Genomic DNA, 23350 nt, shown 5'->3' with positions numbered 1-23350 from the left:
TTTAACAAGAAAAGGTTAGGTCATGCTCTATTATATGCTCAAACAAGTTTACTTACGTGTTGTTTTGTACATTTTTCTTTTCATTTCTTGATCTTGATTTTGATATAAAACTTCATAATTTTTTATCTTCACTTTGATATAAAACCCAACAGCTTTTGTACATTTTCATTTTCTAATTTATGTGTACATCTCCAAGTTTTGATTCCTATCTACTACTATGGCTTCCACATGGTACATAAATTACCATGATAGACATATTGGACTATTGGTTGGTACATCTTGCTGCAAAATATCATCATTTGTTATGTTAGAATAGATCAGATAGTATTTGTTATCACTATTGTTTGAATTTTCTTTTATAACTTATAAATAACCAACTAATTGATGTTCATGCTTTAAAATTATAAATATGATATTTTTATAAGATCTTTGGATCTTAATCCAATCTTACAATCACGATCTTACAAAGCAAAAAACAATCATACATCGGATCCCGATCTTGACATTCATGGTCCCATGGTTATAGATTCTATTCAAAAAAAAAAAAAAAAATGAAGAAATGACAGGTTTCGTTCAAGACTTTTGTGGTTTTACACGGTTTTGAAATTTTAAAACCTAACAAGAGAGATCTGATTTGTCAAGAAGCGGACTAAACCATTGAATACACATGATGTCTTTGTTGAACATTTTGGGCAAAAAAAGACATAATCAGAATGACTCACATGAGAATAGTCATCATGCCCAAACGCTGGTGACATAGATGAAGCCAAAACCAGTAGGACCAATTCAATAATTGGGTTTACATCTTACCCAAAGAGCCTACACTTTCAATCTTTTGTCCAAGATTTACAGAACCCACAACTTTTATGAAACTTTTACATCACCAAGAATGTTCAGAATTGTTCTATATAATTTTCACGTATGTAAAAAAGAGTGATGTGCACATCAAACACAATCCATTACACGCTTAAACACCGTATAAGTTGTTACGTCATGTCTTGCCATATGTAACAAACGAAGGGAGTAATAATTTTCGTTTTCACATTGTTCCGTATTATTTAATGTCTTTTTCTAATTTTGATGTTGACAGATTATATTCTTTCTCTGAGCTGCATATTCATCATTACATCAATACAAATAATTTGGTCAATGAGATAAGGTTACATAATCATCATTACAATAGTACAACTCATCAATTCAATTACCCAAGATCTAATTCTGTCATTATAGCAGAACCTTGAGTCTTTGATAAAACACCTTTATAAGGCCCATAAAAGTAATTTCTGATAATAACCGATGGTCGACTTATAAGCTCCAATTATTGTTCATATTTGTCATCAACAAGCCATATTCCCAAATCTTTCTTTAATTGCTTAGTATTTACACTTCGATGTGGATGGCGACAACTCTAATTGCTGGGGTTCTTTTATTGACAATTCAAACCCTTCAACTATCCTAATTAACCCACCCACACCCCTGAACAATGAAGTTTGCCAAGATTTATGTAATCACAAGTTCACAAGGCCAAAAAACTAAAAGGCTTACCCCACAAAAAAAAGGCCCATAGGCTTACATTCCACAAATACCCAAAAAAAAACAAAAAAAGTTCAAGGCTTTAGTTTATTTGAATAATAGATTTGCTAATTTCATCTTATAGATGCATGGCTACCAACTAAGAGTATAGTTTTTTTTTCCCGACTTAAGTCATGTATGGATAATGATTTCTGTTTTGATAAAATGTTGATAGAATAAATGTTTGAACGAGAGACTAAATGACCATTTTACCTTACATTCCAAAAAGCAAATTTCACAATATTTATCAATTTTAACGAGAGGAGTTGGGAGGAAAAAGAATAAAGGTAAAAATGTAATCGGTTGCTAACCCATTAAGCCAAATTCAGTCCAGATTAAGTAAAAAAGAAACAATATGCCCATTAAGCTTGTTAAGTCAAAACGAAACAACCCCTAAAATGGATTTTGCTAATGTCCTCGATCTCAATGAAAATGCAACATTTGGAGTTTTCTTAATTTCATCATAAGTTTACAATTTGAAGCATAGGTTTCGCACGAATAAAGAAAAAGGCGACAATATTTACAAATAATCAGCTTAAATTAAGATTCACGAACGAGCATCCACCAACCAGAACGTGAGCATTTTGAAATAAAAAACAAGAAAAGATGAATTAAATACGTTTACGTAAAAGGAAAAGTGTATATTAAATATTAATATAGGTAGAGTAGAAGGCGTATCGTATTGTGTTTACCAAATTTCAATCCTTCACGACTCGAATGACTATGCCACCTGGCGTGTGGAGTGTTTTGAGATGACCGGATCCAAGCAGATCACGCAGATGAAATCTGATATCCAAAGGTGAGAAACGCAGACGTTTCTTCTCAACAAGACCCAACATCATCTCTTTGTATTTCTTACGATTCAGTAGAGACATCACCTCTTTTCTTCCCTATAATGCCACCACTCATTATCAAAATAGCAAAAAAAACAAAAGGACATACCACAATTATATTATGATATTCACTACATGTCAAATACATATAACCTAATCTCATCATATTTGGAGCAATCACATTTACACACATACATGCTGGAATTTCTGACAAACATGGTTTGCATGTGAAGATACCCAGCAAACACTGTGATGTTACTATTCCAGTGAAACCAATCACATTCTATATTTCTATTGTAATACAAAATGACAATGTCATATATGTGGAAGTAGTTTTTTGTTATGTTAAAGATAGATAGATAGATAGATAGATACCTGTGTGAGGGCCTTGAGAAGTGAGCCGATATTTGGAATTGCAAACCAGTACATGTCAGGGTCGATAAGCTGACGAGTCTGAAAATGGTAAAACAGCCAAAGTGAAAAAGATAATCATAAGAGGAAGATACTATTCTTCATAAAACAGGGTACAAGAAGAAAATATCACAACTTCAAAGTGAAAATCTAAATCCAATAGTTACTATGTTATAAATAATAACTGCAGATTTACATGATTATTAAGCATGGCACAAACGTCTTTTGAACATCCAAATAAGTTGTTGATTTACTGAAATCAGGTTTGCCAGAAATAAAGAATCGCCATTTTTTGAGAATATTCAATTCGAATGTTGTTCTTGTAAACTTTGCAAAAGTAAAACTTTGTCATTTTCCATTCGTATACCCAATGTAATTCAATTCAGCCTTTTGATTTAATACATAATGATATTTTGTTACATTTATTGACGATTACAGTCATTTCACATGGATTTATTTCATGTGTTCAAGAGAGACATGGCACTCAACCCGATATCTCTTTTTTAATTCATACTATAAGCAAATTCAAATCAGCAAACTATGATAGGCTTTTATTGTCATTGTTTGTAAATATTTAGCAAGTTGTTTTATAGGCTACAATTCTGTAATTTGAGTTAAGAACTAGTTTGTATGTCGAGTATATAACGAGGTTTCTTCTCAAAGAGAAACAACTTTTGTCCAAAAAAAGAAGTCTCTAATTTTTCACCTATACATCACCTTCCTTGGTTTTGGGGCCATTGTTAGTAACCCTTTCTTGGTGGGGTTTGTTGGATCTGGATAAAAACTGGGCCAAAATTCGTATAACTATGTACCAACACATGGAACATCTTTGTTAGGTGTATGGTGAAATTAGGGTTTTTTGGTTTAAAGCCTATGGTTAGATTAGAATTTTTTTTTATTATGCTTAAGGAGACTAATCGTGTTATTATGTATGTGGAAATAGTGATGAAAAAACCTTTAGGCATATCTCAAGAATGAGAGACTACCTAGTGTGTGGAAGATTCGCTATAGATCATCTAAAATACAATGTGTGATTTCAAGTGTTGAAAGATGGGATACATGTCAATATGTGTAAATTACTTTTGTTATATGTTTTGCTTACATGAGTTGTTTGCATACTTATGAGTTATTATGTTTTATAAAGGAGTTGCATGGTTTACAATATTATTCATGCTGATTATATTGAAATCATACGGGATGTTGGTTATCTAGACTTTTGTTGGGACATGTTGAGAACTTTGATATGTAGACCCACTCATTGTAACACATTGTTAAGACTTAAGAATATTATGTAATCTACAACAACATGAAAAACCCATCTCCATAACAATTTTACTTTTAGGGGTGGAGGCTATATAGCACTATTGCATACCAAGTTAAGAAATAACCATCCGGGCACTAAAAATTAGATATCGACTCTCATTTGGAATTATTGGAGTCTTATCATTTTTATTAAAAAACCAGAATATATCTACGAAATCTCATAATATCTTAAAAGACTTAAAGCAACAATATTTGAATGTTGATAAAAAGTCAACAAGTCAACTGTCAACATGCCAGCATTTACTTCCCCCTAGAACTGCAAAAACATATCACCAAATTGACTTACCAGAAGACCAGCATTTATCAAAAGAGATATGTCCTCGTCTTTCACCTTTCCTCCTATTGATAAAAGTGAACACTGCAATTCAGTAAAACCAGATATAGTAAAAAAAAAATAACAATAAACATCTCATGCTTACAACTGTTTCGAATAATCACTTATAAAGTCAACAGTCTAAAGAACTTGGTTTAGTAAAGAAGTAGCAATTCAACTTAATTTTACACAAACAAAAATTAAGACATCATCATAGTTTAACTCACTAGCTCTTGATGTCCAATACAAGGTTCAAGCTTGCTATGGATGACATGCACTTCAAACCACTCAAAAACTGGAAGAACACTTTGCTTTTTAGCTTCCATGATTTTCACAGCCCGTTTCATCTATGATCAAAGTCAAGTTTCGTTAATCATGTCCTGATAATGGAATGGTACTTCTAAATTGCAGAAAAACTTGATATGAAAAATAAACAATGTTTTAACAAAACTGAAGAGGTCACTAACCTGGTTCAAATAATCTTCCATAAACATTACAGCATGATCATCTTGTCCAGTATTTAGTTTGAAAATGCGCAAAACTTTCTCCCTCTTCAATGACTGAGTATAATGCAAAGTTTAGAGCAATTCTAATACATACATAACTTCAACTATGCATGATTTCCCAAAAAAGACCATGCTCTTCCCAACAGAACCCTTTTACAGATAATGTATGCTCAAATCACATAAGAAGACAACAAAACAAACCTCTAATTCTCTATCAACTTGTGTCCTATCCTTCACACTGCTGTACAATTGGGATCGTAAGATAAAAGGCTCAACTGTAACCTGTGAAAGAATAGTGAAGTAAATTAGGATGGCAACTATCTTCAGTTAGAAAATGGACAAAAACACACAGGTTTCTCCAATGGTCTACTGATACGAACGCAAGAACTGCAAATAGAATAAGGCTCCTCTTTGATTTTTAACAAAGTACATATCAAACTGTCATTTCAAAAGTACCAAATTCAGCATGTAAAAGTCTTCCATACCTTATCAATATGAGGAAACTGTCCGCGCATCATGCGAAGAGCAACCATGGTGTCGCTGAATATAAGATTATCTTCTACATCATCGACATAATACATCTATGATCAGAAACCAACCATTACACACACAAAAACACCGCCCTGATAATCAAGTTAACGGAAATTGACGAGAAGGAAAAAAATTTAACCTAATGAAAGAGATTGATTGGAGCCTTGAGGCTCAGGTATCGCCTCCACTTCGCCTCGTTGTCTTTTCCGTGATGTTGACGAACTCTTACTAGTTTCCATCGAGCGTACAATTTTATTTGTTTTCCTTCCTCTCTTCCGGTAGGGTTTTTATAATTCGTTCTTTGCTCAACCTCCAATCTCGTATATCGCCACTAAAAGACTCTTCCGTCGCTGTCAAAATTCGAGTGCAAATATTCATTGCATTGTTCTCACCGGCGACAAGTCACCCGCCACCGCCTCGCCACAATCACCGCCAACCAAAAAGAAGAGTGGATTTGTCAGGGGTGGAAAAAAAATTGTTAAAGGTGTTTTTTGTAAAATAGTTTGAAATACCGTAGCTAGCACAGCATTGAATAATGACTATTAGGTTTTTAAACAATTAGTTAAGAATTTTGAAGTTAAAGAATGACTTTTATCCAAAAGTACTTTATTGATTTATAAAAATGGGAAAAAAGTTTTTTATTTTTTATTTTTTATTTTATTTTTTTTTTTTTTTGACAAAAATGATTGGATTACAAAGTGTTTGGCTTGATTTGGTCTTTTATCTATTCTGTAAACCAAATAAGTTATAAGTTGTTTTAAAAAAATTAGAAATCATGACTTTTTAAAATCTCATTTTCAAATAGTTAACAAAAAATTGTTTTAAAATGTCTTTTTATATACCCAAACACTTTAACTTATTGATTTTTTAAAAAATCAATAAATTAATAAGTCATTTAAATGAAATTGCAAACATCCTCTAATTAATGTAGGAAAATAAAAAAGAATTGGATAAAGCCATAAAACTATTTGATAATATGATTCTATCGTCATCATCTTAATAATCAGTTTTTTAAAATAGTTTTTTCTTCAAATTATATTTATTTTTTGACATCATTGATAATATTTTTACCCAAATCTTAGCACTTATCAGAGTATCCATCATCTTCAAATGTAGTTATTTTGAGATTATTGATAGTCTCAATAGAACAGCCATTAGATTAGACCTTTCACAGGTTCATTTCAAACCTACATAAAGTGAAATCAGAATCTTGTAAATCTTTTAAAGTCGCATTTAACGTTAAAAACTTTCAAGAGAAAAACAAATCGGTAATGTTTAAAGTGTTGGGTAAGTCAAAAGTCAAAACCCATAAATACATTGTGTGACGTAAATGGCTCGAAACACTTTATATATATATATATATATATATATATATATATATATATATATATATATATATATATATATATATATAAAATAAGTCCAATCCCATTTTTTAGCAAAACACTTTAGAAAAGTGCATACATTAAAGATACACTTTCAATAAACTTATATTAATATTCAACATAATCTAAATCAGCTCATTTATCGAAATTAAAATCTCTACAAAAAGACTTGGACTTCTTATATCTCTAGTTCATGGAATCCATGTGATTTTTACCAAATCACCCATCGGTTTTATTGTTTTTCAAGCGGATTTCACCTTGGATGATGTTGAAGCAAGGTGCGAAAGGGCCCTATGACCCACAAACAGCAAGAACATTCCTAAAACTCCCAATGTTTTCAATGTTGTGAAAAGATCAAGCTGTAGGCAGAAACAAGAAACTCAAAATTAGAGCCAAAATGGAAAGAGTTGTTTGTTGATGATGTAAAGACAAAAGTCCAGAATCAAAAACATACCTTCAACCATAAAAGAATGTAGAGTACAAGAACAGCTGCAATACCACCATGGAATAGAATGGCGAATGTGGCGGGTGCTGTTGATGTAGGGAAATTCTTCATGTTGGCACCAAGACGCGACAACTGTAGAGAAGAATTTAATCATAACTTTTTCTTATGATGAAGATGAGAACTTGAGAAGGGCATTAACGTCTTTTGCACAGACAAGAAATCAAGAGCGAAACTTTGTCCCCTTGTTCCACCTTTTGTAGGCAAGACAAAAATCAGCAAACTTTTGTCCTACTGACATCAGTTACGGTCTTAGTCCAATGCATGCCAGACACAGTAGTACAGTACAAACTGTTATATCTTGGGATGATGAATAAAGGACTTACCCCGACCAAAAATGCAAGAAACGGAACAAAAACGAGACCCAAGAAAGCATAAGAGAGTTGTTGAGAAGGACGCGTCTCCTGAGGTCTGAATATGTGACTTATTTCTGGCATCGGGCCAAATCTTGAATACGGGTCAACAGCTTGTGGAGGCGGGCGGGTTGCCTTTTCGGGTACTTCAGGTAGATCCAAATCGATATGGCCATGAGCTTGTGAGAAAGAGTTCTCCTGGAACATAGAAATTGAGCTTGAAAAAATGACTGATAAATAATATGTGGTAAAAGTCAAAAGTCAAAAACAAGGTTGAAGCATTTATTACCATGGCAGCATCACCAACTGTCAACTCAATGTCGTATTTACCCGAGAGATAAAATAATTTCTCAACAAGCCCAAGAAAATCCTGCAACAGAGAAAGTAGCATATAGTGTCAAAAATATACATAAAAGTACAAACTACTTTTTTACATTTCTATTAATTTAACCACTGAAGTGTCTAAATTGATATAGTGGTGAAAGTATGTTGGTTGTATTTTACCCATCTTCTAAACTGGGTAACAGGAATATGGTTAATATGGTGATAGTACAAGTGTTTTTCTTTTTTTTTTTACTAATTATTTTAACAAGAAACATGAAAATGGAAATGGTGAAAGAAAATGACCAGTGTTATCTTAAAATGTTCGCGAGAGTTCCCCACAACAAAAATATGTTCAACTCCAGATTCGTGTCTCAACTTCAACAATGCTTGGTGAGGGTTGAATGGGTTTTGAAGTGGAGTTGTCAACTGAAAAGACAACCTCAGCTTTTGAAGATGGTTTGCTGACAACGCCACGTCATTCTTTCCAGATAAATCAAGCCTAATAATAAATCATATTTTTTTTTAAATCATAATCAACGAAAAAAAGTGGAATTGTAAACACAATTAAAGTAAACATACTTGTTTTGAGACTCTACACTGTCGCTCTCGAGTATTTCAATTTTGGCATTATCAATTTTGATGGCTCCTGTGACATAAACGGGCACCTTTGTGCGTCCTCCAGTTGCATATATTTTTTTATGTTCTGGATCTGAAAGCACAATCTACAAGGTACAAAATATAATCAAAGATTAAAGATGTTTTGTTAATAACTTAATATAATAATGTAAACAAGTCATTATGGATATGTTTTTTACATAATATGAAATACCTCGAAAGCAAAAATATACTTCCCAACATCAACACCTGCTGGAAAAGCATCAAGGGTGTGGACCTCTTCTTTAGGGTCAAATCTGAGTTCCTGAAAATGGACAAGTGAAGATTATTAAATAATTAAAAACTATGCATAAAACAATACATAACTGCAGCAGAAATGTAAGAAGAGATTTTTCATGGTGTACCTGATTAATTATTGAAGCGTCCTTTGATCCAGAGGTGAAAACTTGCATGAGTTTTACTGATAAAGGAGGTGTGGTAGATGTAGATCCCAGTACAGTGGTCACCCTGACCTGTAAGCAAAAGCTATAGGATAAGTGACAAGCTAAAACCTAAATTCTAAATAGAAATCATTTATAAAACTTTATATTAGTGATTGAAATGTAGGAAAAAGTCTATAATTTAACAATTTTGAAACATAAAATGTAATGAAATAGGTCTACCAAATGAATCAACACACCTTAAGTTTGTCTTGGCTGGTAAACGAAAGGACACTAGCTGGAAGTGATAAAATGAGAGGAACCAATGCCCTAAACGAAAAATAAAAAACAAAAATGTCAATAGATTCAAGAATAAATGTGTTAAGACTTAAGAGAAAATATTATTCACTTGCCTGTTTTGATCTAAGCAAGCTAAAGCATCAACTTGGTGATATAAATCCTTGCTATTGCCATGGATTCCAATCCCAAGAAAAAATCTTGCCAAACCCAATATCTTGTCCCCTGGTATCTGCAAACATCCAAAAAAAAAGAACTATAAATTTTAAAATTATGATCATAGGAAATACAAGTGGTGTCTAGAAACATAACAAGAATGTGTCATACATTTAAAGTTCCGGAAGCGGAAGCGAAAGTTGTCAGCCCATGAACAACTGATGAGGTGGCTGAAACAGGACCTTGATGTTGATCATTGAAGAAATTGGCCCCATCATCTACAAAATTGTAGAAAAAATAGGAATCATGTATAAAATTATGATATCTCCCATGCTAGAACATAAAAAAAAATATGCAAAAAGAACAGAATATAATTCATGCACTAACCATATTTATCAATATTTTCAAATAGCTTCACAACATCCTTTTTCAGTGCCTCAATCTGCAGAAAGAAAAGGATAATTAGAAAAGATAAGACCCTTAATACAATAATATGTCCGGTAAACAAGAAAGTTAAGAAAAGGGCACAAGCAGCTGAAATTTGCCAAATTCTTCAATGTACAAGTACGATTGTAGAAGTTTATAAAAATTTATAAATGCCACAACATTTTAAACCAAGGGAATAAACTTGGTGTTAGCTTCAAGATTGGTTTGCACTTATGTGGAGTAGCAACAGTTCATACAATATACTATATAAAGCAGAATATGAAACTAAATTACCAGATTGCCATCAAGTTCAGAAGACGTCAAAGTAATAATTCCAGAAAGTGTTTCAAGTGCTACTCCTGAGTCAAATAAGCATATTAACTCAGTGTCATATAAAATAAAACAAACCTTTACAAACTAACAGCAACCATACTACAACAATCTGACAATAACAAAAAGCCTAAAATACATCTCATTTGATAAAAGAAATAAATATATTAGAAAAACCATAAGATACTAATCTCATTGGGTGTAGAAGGCTTACCTGCAGCATAAGTGCTTGAGTCAGGATTGTTAGAGCTGTAACGCCACCTTCCATCACTTTGACTAAGAGCCTAAAAAGAACATGCAATGTCAACTTGGTTTTGGAAAAAGTAACAGGAAAGTTCATGAGATTTTTAAAGGAGGAAATGGGATTAGCAATTTCTATAACAAATAATATAGGCAACTAACCTTTATGGATTGAAAAATTCCATCAGCATCGTCAAGAAGCACATCAACTTCAGAAGTTTGATCCTGCGTGATTAATAAAAAAGAAACCTTTTGATGCAAAAGTGACAGCAAAGTGATATTCATATACAACTAGTTACTTGCAGACAAGAAAAGATGGTCAGGATTTGATGCAAAATTGAGAAATGAAATGTTGAATTTGTTCCAAAGACTATGTACCTTGATTAGTGTCAAACCTCCTATCGAATAGTAGAAATCTAGAAGTGACTTTGCATCTTTGACAGAGCCTTGAAGCCTTGATGTAACACCCTAATGATATAAAACACCAAAACTTAAGATTCCAAACATTTTCAGCTTAATCTGAACAGAAAATGGTTGCAAGATTAAGTATACCGTTAGAGCTTCTTTGTTAATCTTGCATTTTAATAACGAACTAACTCGTAATGCATGATACAAATCCTTTGAGTTGGATGATTCTGAAGAAAGAATATCCACCACAGATTTACAAGTGGAATCCTTTAGATCAGGTTTTGTGTCTATTCCAAGGATTTCAAATGTCCTTAAAGCTTCGAATGCTTCTTCTAAGCTGAAGCAGAGAAAACCTAATCAGATGTCTAAGTGATATATCAACAATAAAGTATACCCGAGAGATGAAAAAGGAATCGCTCTGAAAAAACGAATTAGACATAAGTTTCGATTATACAGGCTTCTGTATACTTTTTTTCACTCACTCAAATAGTCACACACCCCTTAAATGTCTCCCATGAAACTTGACCCACAACCTTTAGGTTGATGCGTATGAAATGAGCCCTTAGATAGTAATTAAGCTAGACACTTTTCAGTATAAGTTTTGATGTGCTTGATGGAAAACGCACTGAGTTTACCATATGAGGTATGATTTTTCATTATAGAAGTTAAGGAAAACCACTGAATTAAAACAAATAGTACTACAACATCGCTCGTATTCTGTACATAGTTCCCTAATCAAGCTACACACTTTTAGTTACCACATAATACTTCATTTCATTATATTTTATCAATATCTACAGTTCTGCAATCCAATTTGCATAGGTGCATTATTATTTATCCTTCCTTCATCCAACAAATCTACTAAAACGAAGAGCAAAACGTATATACGACGTGAATAGTTATTATATAGCCCCTGACGCCCAATCAATAATTATGCTAACACTAAACAGAACCACGTAATCATACCAAATGAATACCAATGCAACCAATAACTACACCAGATAATCCGTAAATAATTCAAGTACAGGCATATGAAACAAAAAATGATATGGACGTTACAAGGGTTCAGGTCGACCTCGAAAATGAACCATCGGCAGGGGAAAACAGTTCAATTGCCGCGGACTTGTGAGATTCAGAGATCGGGTTAAATATTGCAGCAGCCTCACAGATCGACGCTACTGCTAGTAGTAAAAAAGTAAATCCTAATTTCCTCGCCATTGCCTGTAAGAAAACGAGGAATTACATATAATTCCGAAAAAGAAAATTGCAGGCATCTGCAATTGAGATTTTATAGGGATCGTACGAATTTGATCGCCGGTGAAGACGGAGGAGCTTATCTACAGAGTACGAGCATGTAACACCAGTTGAATGTGGAAGCTGGAGTCTTCCTCTCTGGGGTTTAACACAGAAAAGCGAAGACCATGTAATTCTCGATTTTACCCCTGTGTTGGATGTTACCGGCAGCTTGAGGCTTGAGCCCAAAACGTGCTCCGAGCTAAATGGACGTTATTTTTAAAAACGGGTCGACATTTGGACATAAGTTAGTCCACAAAAATGATTGATGGAATTTGCCCATATAAAAAAGAAATTCATTTTTTATTTGTTTGTTTATTTTTAGTTTAATTTTTTAGTCGTTTGAAATAAAAATAATGTATTCAATCATTTAAAAGTAAATATATTAAAGATATTATTTTTTATTTGACCAAATTCCTTGGTTTTTTCAGTTTAACCTCAAAAGATTTTTTTTTCTAGTTTAATCATTAAGAGGTTTTTCTTTTTAACATAAGTTATATAAATCTTTAAATTCTTTAAAAAATTGGAATTTATTCATTTTAACCACTTATAGAAATTATTTTTATGACTTAACTATTAAATTTTTTTTAAAACTAACTAGAAAAATATACTTTTTATTGTTTTTTTAAAATGATTATATGAAAAAACACAGTAGTATTTCTAAAAGGAAAAAGGAAATCATTGGTTAAAAAGAAAAAAAAATCTTTAGGTGTTAAAGAAAACAAACTATAATGGTTTTTATGGTCTTGAACATATTGATTTTCAACAAAAAAAAAATATGCAAATATAGTATAACTAGTTTCAAAACTGAGCAATATTTAAAATATCTAATTTAATGAAAAATGAAATATAATTTATTTATTAAATTCATTAAATAAGCTGTATATAGAAATAGTTCATATTGTTTAAAAATATAGTGTCTATGTATTTCAATTAGTTAAAAAATTATTTATCATTTAAATATTTTATAAAAATAGATAAATAAATGTCAATGTGGGACTAACCCACTTTAGATTACATGTTTCGAGTTCTATTCTAGACGTTGACGGTTTCGTGATACTAACTAATAAACAATTACCCTGTCGTTCAAAAAATAGATAAATAGATAACATTATACTTAAAATTAAATTTTTTTGATAAAAAAAACATAAATTTAATCGAAGTTTTGAAATAACATTTAGTGAAGAATAACCTATTTAATTCTTTTGACAGTTATGACTTTTTTTCATGCAATCCAACGATTCGTTATTTTCTATTTTCGATTAATGTAGGTCAAACACAAACTGAATCTCGTAAATAGTATAAAACATTAACTTATAAAGGTACAATAAAAATCTATAGCTTTAAAATAAATTTGATTTGAAAGGCTGTAGACACACTACGCATGTTTTTTTGACAGTTGATCTGTTTGACCCATTTTGTAGTTGATTCTTTTACACACTTAATCCATTAATAATAGATAATTAAAATCAACATATACACATAATAAAAAACAAAATAAAATAAAATAAAAACTACACACCTAATTTCCAACCGCATATGACATACACTCCACTTTTGCTCGATTAAGCGCATCTGCTTGAGATATAACTTAAAGTTAACACTTCGGATTATAGAACAACACATAGTGAAGATATTAATCAGCCTACCTTGTGTCATCAAAAAAAATATTAAGGATCAAGTCATTTCCGTGTTATAAGAAATTAGACCAGAGATTGACCAAATACATCACCAAACCACTTTTCCTCTTCTTATAAATAAGAAGTGCTAAAAATGATTACTTAAATTACACCGGTGCATAAATGATCTATTTTCAGCAGACTCTCTCAATTCCTTTTTGGCTTAAATGTTTTGATTTTACATATTTGATCCTTTAAAGATAAACACATTCCAAATCAATCATCTTGTCATTAAGAAACAGCCACAGGTACTACTAACAAGTTGCAGTAACTAATTAAGCTAACACACATTAAACATAACAATCAAAAGTAGCAATTGCTCAATACTTCCTTGCTGGTTTTTGGGTAGGCAGCAATCCAAAGCGCTTCTTCAACAAAACTCTCTGCCTCGAGAACTTGTCATCAGGGGAAAACCGAGCTGTAAATCAGTCCAAGAGTTATACCACATAAACTTCACTAATGACATAACAGGCTGTACTATGTCTGACATACATTGGACTAAGATTGTATTTGACATGCATTCGACTATGAATTAAATCAATGAAACAAAAATTGCAGCTTTTTGTCTAGTCCAGTCGTGTCCCGTGTAACAAAATTAGACAAGTAGCATACCAGGATGAGCTGATTGTGTGGCCAAACCAACGGGTGATTCTTTCTGCATACAAATAAGGGTTCAAATTATTATGTGGCAATGATAAACATAAAATCAAGGACTTCAACGACAGGACAGTCAAAAACTACATAATAATATACTGAAAAAGAAAATAAACAATGAACTCAAAAATTAAAGCAACAAACCTTGGTGGTGTAAACTTTGTCACCATTATCATTTATGTAAAACTGGAGATACATTTTGGCTTTGAGCAAACTGTTCGAACAACAACACATATGGTTAATAAAATACCCAAAATTTGGTATAAAGATAATAGAAGTATGGTCAAGTGACGCCTAGCAACTTTTTTCAGAACTCATAATTCCGAATAAATGAGTAGCTACTAGTGATAAACAAAGGAAAATATAAATGAAACACGGAAACTAAGCCACCTATTGAGGAAAATCTATGAGACAATCAATAAAATACATAGCAAAAAGAAAAAAAAGGTACTGCGATTACATATACGCATCGAGCGACAGAGTTCAGGCAAATCGAAATATTCAAAAAAGAGAATGGGATCAGGAATCAAACAAACAGATGAATCAAGTAACCAGATATGAACGAAAAGTGAAAGTTCGGGTACCTTATACAACTGATAACACTCGCCGGGGAAGAATGCGCACTGATGCCTGCAACCGAATACGTCTAGGGTTTCGTTCGGGGTTTTAGGGTTTTTGTATTTATAGCGAATGAAAGGTAAGACTAAAATCCCTACACTTTAGCTTAAATACACTTTTTCCCTCGTCTTCATAATTTTTACAAGAAACCTCTTTTAAGCGGTCTTTGGTTCGCATAAATAAAACAAGTAAACATGAAAATGGTGAGTTTTAAAACATGAAAATGGTGTAATCAATCCATTCGTATTTATATTTGGTGTTTTAGATGTTTGTTTTTCTGTAAAAAAAACTTTTTTGACTTTTTTTTTTTTTGTGCGGCATAGTTCACGTGCAACACTTGTCATCTCGCTACAGTCTGTTTTTTAAAAGGTTTCAGATTAAAATATGTATGTGCTTATTCTGTACCATACATCACTTGACTTGTCTCTTCAAACCATTTCCAACATAAAACCGAGAGAGAGAGAGAGAGAGAGAGAGAGAGAGATCATACACTCAAAAAAACGCCGCTCTCTTCTTCCTTCCCCCATCGAATTTGTCTCCTTCTCCAGTCAAACCTTGATCGTCGCAGCCTCACAGTGTCGTCGTCGGTCAGTCCCTCATTCGTTGTCATCGCCTCAGCCTTCCTTCGCCACTGTCATCCGTGTGAACAGGTATGTTTCTTTTTTCCGAAATTGATTGTTCCTGAAATTGCCAGTTGTTAAAATCGATTGTATCCTCTTGAAATCAATTTTTCTTTTCAATGTTGTTGTTATGCTAATTTTTAGTTTGTTAAAATCGATTTTTGGCAAAGTTATAAATGGAATGGATGTTATTCAAGTATATAACATGTGACCTCAACTAGTTTTTTTTTAATCTTGGAAATTGTGAGAATATTTTATTCTATGTACTAAGTTATAACTTGTGGACACCACGAGTGAGAAAGAAAAAAATATATAAAAATAAATTATAAGGTAATGATTGACCAATAATAATAAATTTTTTATTAATTTAAAAGCATATATGTTTTTAAATCATAATCTATAATGAAAATTTACATTTCATAAATCTAAATCGTATATGACTATTTACAAAAAACCAATCTCATAAACGCTAACAAAATATCCATATGTAACACCAATATACATCAAAGTAGCATCCCTTGATAAACAAATCAATAAAAGTACACTGTTATTTCTTACTTGGTGAATTATAACATCCAACTTTCCTTATATGTCTATCTTTTTCTTTTTCCTATTCCTTATCTAATTCCATATCCATGTCAATATATTGCATACTTTGTAAACATAATTCAACCATTCAAAAGTATTAAAAAGCTAAAATTGAAACCCTTTGGTATTTTTTTATCCTATATAAACATAATTTTGGCCAATTCCTACCATAACACCAGATACCATGGTCTACGATACTCAGAATAACGACCCTTGGAGCATTATCACCAAGAAACCCAACCTGTGGATTTAAATAACAAACCAAATAGATTTGAACTGAATATAGTAAAAGATAAAAAAACATCAAAATATAAAAGAGAACGAATAATATACAATCTTCGTCATACCATTTCTATTGTCACAAACAAAGGGCTTAATATTCACATTATCAATCATGTTCTATAAGGATGAACTTCAAACCTCTAATCAACTTATAACAAAACTTTGTTATATGTATCAATCATAACAAATCTCCTATTCTTGCATTTATAAAGTATAAGAATTTAAATTTAGTCATGGAAGTTGTTGGTTTTATTTCATATTTAGCATACACATCAACTAAAGGTGGAAAGCAGATCAGTCCGTATATGTGAACATGCATAACTTTCTCCAGCAATGTAAAAATCGAACTACCGAACTTCTTGTTTAATAGAAACTAGGTGGGGACCCCCGCGTTGCGGGGGTCGGATGCGACAATTTTTTCCGTTGTTTGTTCTTTGTAAATGTCATTTGATCAACTATTGATAAACACAGAATTCCCAAATACCCTGTAATCAAGAACACATAAATCGATTTTTCTGACCAAAATACTTAAAAAAATAGATTTCAAAATAATCACAATTTAAGTCGCAGCTTTCCATCTGACCATAGCAGCCTATTATTATGAAAAATTGTGTAAAATATCCCTTAAGCAGCTTCAGTAATAAAGTCATAAAATAAAATAATGCTCCGGTTTAATAAAACAGGTTGCATATCTTTTAATAAAACAGCTTATTATTACGATCAAAAGTTTTACGGGAAAAAATTTCAATCAAAACAGGAAAGATTTTTTAAGTTTGAAGTACAGTGCTATTCACTGCATGTATAACCTAAAAATGGAAAAGTCATCAAAATGACAATGCAAAAAACAGAAAAAGAAAAATAGGTACAACTTCAAAGTACATTGTTATTTAGGGCATTTTAGTACCAAAAATAGAAAATGTACCTAATGGCAATGTAGTTAGGTTTTTGGAAAAAATAATCAAAAGAAAAATGGAAAAAAATAATAGAAGAAAAACATGAAAAGTCAAAGTATGTTGCTATTTACTGCAACTATACAAATGCGTCCATGTCACATGCAATATTAAAACAAACAATTATAAAAAATGAGTAGTTGTAATTGGAGGCAGATAACAAACAAAATGATAGTATTAGTTTAAAATTAGCAAAAAATAAAAAATGTTCCAACCTTGCAATTATAAATGTATAAATGCAAAGTTCATTGCTATTTAGAGCATATTACTCCTAAAAATGGAAAATGCACCTAATGCCAATGTAGTTAGGTTTTTGGAAAAGAAAAATCAGAAGAAATTCAAAAAAAAGGGAAAAAATTGTAAATTCATAGTACGTTGCTATTTACTACATTTACAAACTAAATATGGAAAAGTTTAATGTCATATAAGTGTCAAATATAGATCACATGCCTTATTTCCAATTGATTATCAATGAAAAACAATAATTTTTAATTATAATAATGCCTAATTTTTAATTTAATAATAAAACATATTAAAAAAAAAGGGAAAAGCTGTTAATTGAAAATTATACCCCAGCATAGTAGTTCGACCTGCTCCCTTGAGAGTGTACATCCCTCAGGTGTAAAGGTTCTTGCCACCAGTGTTGTCGGCGCAATTGACAGTGGCAGCCACTGGCAAACCAAGTGACATACGAAATTTGTTCCCAGCGGTACCTCCGCAACCTGAAAAACATGAATCACATATCAAAATTTGTTGATGTTTTCATAAACATAAGAAATTCGTTAAAAATACTATACAAATTTTTTTCACTTATGCACTCATACCTGAAAAACATGAATCACATTTCAAAAAAGTTAAAGACTCACAGCTTCAATAAGCAACTGTATTTCCGAATCTGCAAGTTGTATGTTCAACTTTTGCAATACGGTTTTTAATTCTTCAATTGTAACATTGTCATTTTCATCAATGTCAATCTTTTTGAACATTTCTTTAATGTCTTCAACCGCTTCATTGGATAAGAAATAAAAAATCACATATATATCAAAAAGCATAAAAAAAAACACAGGCCCATTAACTGTATTAATATATGTGTGTTTGTTATGAAAAGAAAATAAAGGGAAAGAGAAAAGCAAACCAACCCTCAAAGCTTTTTTCTTGAATCGATAAACTTCCAGGTGTACCCACAAGTACATCAACTCCTCTCTAAAGGTCTCTCAAGTGCAAAATAATGAATCAACTAATCAACTTAATAGTTATATAAACAAAAAAATATTACTATAATATCCCCAAGTTGTAATTTCATGTTGATTAATAGGGGATCTAAGATAAACAACTACAATTTCTTCTTCCCCATACGTCCATAACACATGTTGATCTGAATTATCACATTCAGGCATAACATCAAACACCTTGCAGAAGCAATTTTGTTTCATAAACTTCACAACAGCTGTCAATTTATCCAGTTTGATATAGCATTTGCCGTGGAAAAACAATAAAACCCTTTAGTAACTATGAAAAAAAAACCTTACAATTCAAGGTTAAAATGGTCCGGTCTGGGTTAAATCTCATATTCCAGGTACGGTCCGGTCCAAACCCTAAACCCGATGCAGAGCATGAATCGACACTCTTGGCTTCTCGGTTTTCTTGGTTCAGGGGAAACCGGAAACATGTCTGATCTAAATCGAAAGCGGAAACAAAACCGTGAAGAAGAATAAGTCTCGGTTTTCTACAACCTACAAACCTTTTGCATTATCATGTACCAAACTTGGTACTTGTCATCAAAAAACGTTACATGTAACTAACCAGAAGATGATCATTCTTGGCCACCATTTCTATTGTTGCTCTCCATTTCTTCAACATCCTCAAACCTTTGGTCATTTATTTGATGCTGTGTAATCATCAATATTGCATACTTTGTGTCAGTTGCATAAATTTGTAAAAAAGTTAGAAACATTGTTGCATAAATGTACATGGCTTATACATTTTTAAAACCATATGATTACAAGGTTATCCATTCTTATTCACTCACTTTCTTATAAGCATGTGGTTCCAATTACAAATGGAATCAAGACAAACAGATGAAACAGAAATATAAAAATCGAAACAACACTTGTCAAGAATTCAGTTATACATGAAATCAAAGTTGGATTGGAAAAGTTGTGTAGAGTTCATACCTCAAGCACATTGTGTGCTAGATCATGATCTCCATTCGGATGACCAATTGTGGTGAAATGAGTTTGTGAAAAATCCCATTCCTGATCAACTCCATCTAAACATCACAGTAAGTTGCATAAATATAATATAAGAATTGATTACATTAAACGGAATAAAGTAATTAACATATAGAAGAGGTAAATAGTGTTTATACCTATTATACCCATGGCAGGTCCCAGCTGATCAGCACTGAATATCCAATTATGCTCCTCAGGTTCATCCTCTGAAGAAAGAAGTAAATATCAGTAGAAAGCTCAAAAAGGCTTCAAATGTAAATTTAAGCAAGCAATATACCTTCAACAGGTTCAGGGTTGAGCTCTGCACACTCACAGAACACCTCGAAGAGAGCATCCACTATCAACCAATTTAAGTTAATTTATTAGGATTGTGAAGCAGTGTATTGAGATTTAAGATGGAAACTGAATTTTGATTTTCTATATGTATTGAAGTTAGATTTTGGAAGTATACATTGATTAGGGTCTGAAGGCACTAGTCTCATTTCGGTGATCTTTGATAAATCAGATGTCTCATTAGATTCTGAATCTGATTTTCTGATTCATCATCATCTTCATCACCTGTATCAATCTAAAATAATGAATCACAGAACCTTCATTCATATCAAAAAAGTTGATAAACTTCATCTCCAAATACTCTTAAACACAACACAATACATTCCAATTAAATATTGCTTCAGTCATTTAGTGCAATCTAAACATAATACATTTCACATCGAGATAAAATACAATCCAAAACAATATAAGTACAGTTGTGTTAGAGGCGTAATATATGTGTATATATGCAGGGAGATGTAAATGCCTCAGGATCCCTAGACACCGCATAAAGAGACACCGAGAAGAAATCAACAGCGTAGCCTTTTGTCCTCTCGGTATCGCTCAACCATATCAGTTGTCTACAAAATTCGAACGAATCTTAGGGATAAAAATGAAATTATTTACGTAAGCAAATGCAGAATTGTCAGAAGAGTTGGAAATTTACTTGGTAGAGATGTAGACCGTGGCAGAGATAGTTCAAATCAGTTACGTACCTAGAGCAATAATCCCTAAATCGCTGGTTGCAGATCGATGGGAAGTCGAAGGCGATAGACAAAATCTAACCAATTGTGTAATAGATGGACGGAAAATTCATCTGATCGTCTAAAAATAAAATGAAATTAAAACTGGATATAAAGGTAATGGCATAGAAAGAAACGAAAATAGGGTTGAAGTTCATTACATGAACCGATTGTAGACGTGGGTCCTATCTAGGGCTCGAATGCGTGAAGACATTGGTGTTGTGTAGGGGTTGGAAGCAGTGAGTGTGAAGATGAGTAATAGGCGTCTACCTCTTCGGTTTATCGGAAGCCAGAAAGGGGAATTGATAAGAGAATGGTTTGAAGGAATCTGGGTTCTGATATAGTGTTACAAAGAACGGAAACAAATGGGAAGCGAGAGATGAGACATGACTGAGGAGATAAAGTAGAGTAGAGAGAACATACCTGGAAGCCGACGTTGATAACTGCGGAGCAGTCTCCGAGTTGGCTCGATGGAGACGGTGGCGAAGTGGCGGGGGTGAGCGTTCAGTAGAGACGTTGGAGCAGGAGGGAAGATAACGTGACCGAGGGTGCGAAGCAGGGAGAAGAGAGAGGCGGTGAAGGGTATGGATGGCACATTGAAACAGAAGAAATCGAGATCCGATGTTAAAAATTCAATGGGGGAAGATAAGGCAGAACCGGTGGAGGAGACGTGTGAATGACACGTATCAAGGCCCATCCTTATCTTTACACCTCTATTAATAATTTAAGGGACCAAATAGGATGAGAAAAGGAGGACACGTGGGATAAGGCTTATAAGAAACAACAAATAACACCCAAAACCCAAAATCATAACATAAAGGACCAATCTTGCCAAAAAGGACAACACTTTACTATTCAAATTCATGCTCTTCTTTAATATATATATATATATATATATATATATATATATATATATATATATATATATATATATATATATATATATATATGAATGTCTGAATGAAACTAACTGACCATTTTACTCTAAATCCATAGTGAATTTCTGTAAAAGTAGTAAATCTTTATGCTACATAACCAAAAAAAAAATGAAGATCTAGTCTTCCATACGAAAAATAAAAGTAAAATTTTGACTTTTGAGGCTAAAGACTAACTTTTTATTCCAAGATTGATATACATTCTTCATATTTTTAATTAAAAGAAAATTGTAACTATGTTAAAAGCATGCCAACATATCTAATGCATGATGTTCATGTAACATTTGTGACATTTTTAATTTAAACTCCGATTGAAAAAAAAAAGTAGATTTGACCTTGGATAAGTTGAATTGGTATTTATAAGCAATAAACAACGATTTAATGAAACTACAATAAAAACACTTGCATAAAAGAAAATTGTAACTATGTTAAAAGCATGCCAACATATCTAGTGCATGATGTTCATGTAGCATTTGTGACATTTTTAATTTAAACTCCAATTGAAAAAAAAAGTAGATCTGACCTTGGATAAGTTGAATTAGTATTTATAAGCAAGAAACAACGATTTAATGAAACGACAATAAAAACACTTACATATATAGTAGCTTCTTGCGCAGAAGTTATGAATGCAGCAAAACCCAATACATATGTATCGTCTGAACCTGGATTTTATCAAAATTAGGTAAAACAGGTTAAATAATATGAAATGTGTAACGCTCGCAGATTTGGTCTAGTCAATTCAGAGACAATAAGCGTCAAAAATTACTTTTTGATAGAAGATTATTTAGGATAAATAAGCTTAACCAAGTTATAGTATATGTCACAAGGATTCCATACATATAAAGAACGCTGAAATCTGACTTATAACGAAGAAGTTATAACCCATCGAAGTTTTGTGACAAAACCAGCACGACGTTGTGTGTCGCAAAAAGTGAATTTTTTATAAACTACTTTTTAGCCTTAGTGATCTAAACAAAAGTCGTAGTAGACGTTAAACCAAAATCGTGCATATATAGAACATCCAAATCTGACTTCGTATGAGGAAGTTATGATTTTTCTAAGATTTGGCATAACAATATGCAGCCCGGAAATCAAATTTTAGATCGATCAATTGTTAGCCGACACAACCTAAACGAGAATTAAAGATCTCGTTAGTAGGAACTCAACGATATAAAGACAGACGAAAACGGACGTCGGATGACAAAGTTATGAATTTTTAACGGACTTTATATGTCTAAGCCTGTTAAAATATAACTTTAAAAAGAAAGTCAAAATTAGTCTAAACGAAAGTTGTAGATCACGTCGCCACCTATGCGTGGATATAAAGAACATCAAAAACGGAACTCGTATGCAAAAGTTACGAAATTTAGAAGTTCATTAAATTATGGAAGGATGCGAGGGTGACATGTGGGTGAATCAGGGTCATTCCTTTCTCTCCACGGTTTTCGCTTCAGATGATGACACCTACCCCCCTCATACGCACAGTGTAGGGCTTCGGACG

At 32.5% G+C, this 23350-nt stretch overlaps 3 protein-coding genes across 6 annotated transcripts; all 3 read right to left on the bottom strand.

The window, feature by feature from the left end:
* Positions 1-1999: 1999 nt before the first annotated feature.
* LOC145114424 (Serine/Threonine-kinase) lies at positions 2000-6056 on the bottom strand. 3 transcript variants are annotated; one of them, XM_079050431.1, is made up of 8 exons: positions 5629-6056; positions 5444-5514; positions 5160-5240; positions 4920-5012; positions 4680-4799; positions 4426-4497; positions 2781-2858; positions 2000-2462 (listed from the first exon to the last, which is right to left on the bottom strand). In XM_079050431.1, exons 1-8 carry the CDS (start codon positions 5726-5728, stop codon positions 2271-2273), a joined length of 807 nt encoding a protein of 268 aa, XP_078906557.1. In that variant the 5' UTR covers positions 5729-6056; the 3' UTR covers positions 2000-2270. The 3 variants fall into 3 exon arrangements, with proteins under 3 accessions (XP_078906557.1, XP_078906556.1, XP_078906558.1); XM_079050430.1 differs by having other exon boundaries at positions 5444-5517; positions 5629-6053; XM_079050432.1 differs by having other exon boundaries at positions 5444-5539; positions 5629-6052.
* An 894-nt stretch (positions 6057-6950) lies between these two features.
* Positions 6951-12394, bottom strand: LOC145114423 (dolichyl-diphosphooligosaccharide--protein glycosyltransferase subunit 2-like). Its single transcript, XM_079050429.1, has 19 exons — positions 12248-12394; positions 12020-12165; positions 11089-11281; positions 10915-11004; positions 10699-10761; positions 10511-10580; positions 10261-10325; positions 9928-9982; positions 9712-9818; positions 9501-9616; positions 9348-9417; positions 9073-9180; positions 8883-8972; positions 8633-8775; positions 8357-8552; positions 8019-8099; positions 7703-7927; positions 7329-7451; positions 6951-7233 (listed from the first exon to the last, which is right to left on the bottom strand). Exons 2-19 carry the CDS (start codon positions 12160-12162, stop codon positions 7117-7119), a joined length of 2055 nt encoding a protein of 684 aa, XP_078906555.1. The 5' UTR covers positions 12163-12165; positions 12248-12394; the 3' UTR covers positions 6951-7116.
* A 1731-nt stretch (positions 12395-14125) lies between these two features.
* LOC145114422 (H/ACA ribonucleoprotein complex subunit 3-like protein) lies at positions 14126-21537 on the bottom strand. 2 transcript variants are annotated; one of them, XM_079050427.1, is made up of 14 exons: positions 21338-21537; positions 21076-21249; positions 20839-20996; positions 20311-20752; positions 20137-20196; positions 19997-20065; positions 19803-19897; positions 18768-19516; positions 18200-18634; positions 15679-15869; positions 15155-15352; positions 14715-14784; positions 14529-14571; positions 14126-14311 (listed from the first exon to the last, which is right to left on the bottom strand). In XM_079050427.1, the coding sequence occupies exons 4-8, from the start codon at positions 20339-20341 to the stop codon at positions 19442-19444; spliced, it is 330 nt and encodes a 109-aa protein (XP_078906553.1). In that variant the 5' UTR covers positions 20342-20752; positions 20839-20996; positions 21076-21249; positions 21338-21537; the 3' UTR covers positions 14126-14311; positions 14529-14571; positions 14715-14784; positions 15155-15352; positions 15679-15869; positions 18200-18634; positions 18768-19441. The 2 variants fall into 2 exon arrangements, with proteins under 2 accessions (XP_078906553.1, XP_078906554.1); XM_079050428.1 differs by lacking the exons at positions 15679-15869; positions 18200-18634; positions 18768-19516; ... (5 more) ...; positions 21076-21249; positions 21338-21537 and having other exon boundaries at positions 14126-14334; positions 15155-15287.
* Positions 21538-23350: the final 1813 nt, after the last annotated feature.

This window comes from Lactuca virosa, chromosome 5 (assembly GCF_052849685.1).
Source record: "Lactuca virosa cultivar CGN04683 chromosome 5, Lactuca_virosa_CGN04683_v6, whole genome shotgun sequence".
Classification (NCBI taxonomy): Eukaryota; Viridiplantae; Streptophyta; class Magnoliopsida; order Asterales; family Asteraceae; genus Lactuca; species Lactuca virosa.
This window is presented reverse-complemented; position numbering and strand designations above follow the sequence as displayed.

What these genes read in the sequence shown, in the direction of transcription:
- LOC145114424 (XM_079050430.1), bottom strand. Translation starts at nt 5,728, where the DNA reads ATGGAAACTAGTAAGAGTTCGTCAACATCACGGAAAAGACAACGAGGC. An exon ending in AAGTTGATAGAGAATTAGAG is followed by an intron (nt 5,013 to 5,159) that starts GTTTGTTTTGTT and finishes CATTATACTCAG; the next exon opens with TCATTGAAGAGGGAGAAAGT. An exon ending in GTATTGGACATCAAGAGCTA is followed by an intron (nt 4,498 to 4,679) that starts GTGAGTTAAACT and finishes ACTGAATTGCAG; the next exon opens with TGTTCACTTTTATCAATAGG.
- LOC145114423 (XM_079050429.1), bottom strand. Translation starts at nt 12,162, where the DNA reads ATGGCGAGGAAATTAGGATTTACTTTTTTACTACTAGCAGTAGCGTCG. An exon ending in CTCAAGCACTTATGCTGCAG is followed by an intron (nt 10,326 to 10,510) that starts GTAAGCCTTCTA and finishes TATTTGACTCAG; the next exon opens with GAGTAGCACTTGAAACACTT. An exon ending in AGTGTAGAGTCTCAAAACAA is followed by an intron (nt 8,553 to 8,632) that starts GTATGTTTACTT and finishes ATTTATTATTAG; the next exon opens with GCTTGATTTATCTGGAAAGA.
- LOC145114422 (XM_079050427.1), bottom strand. Translation starts at nt 20,341, where the DNA reads ATGAGACTAGTGCCTTCAGACCCTAATCAAT. An exon ending in GCCTTCAGACCCTAATCAAT is followed by an intron (nt 20,197 to 20,310) that starts GTATACTTCCAA and finishes ATTGGTTGATAG; the next exon opens with TGGATGCTCTCTTCGAGGTG. An exon ending in TAGCACACAATGTGCTTGAG is followed by an intron (nt 19,517 to 19,802) that starts GTATGAACTCTA and finishes ATGATTACACAG; the next exon opens with CATCAAATAAATGACCAAAG.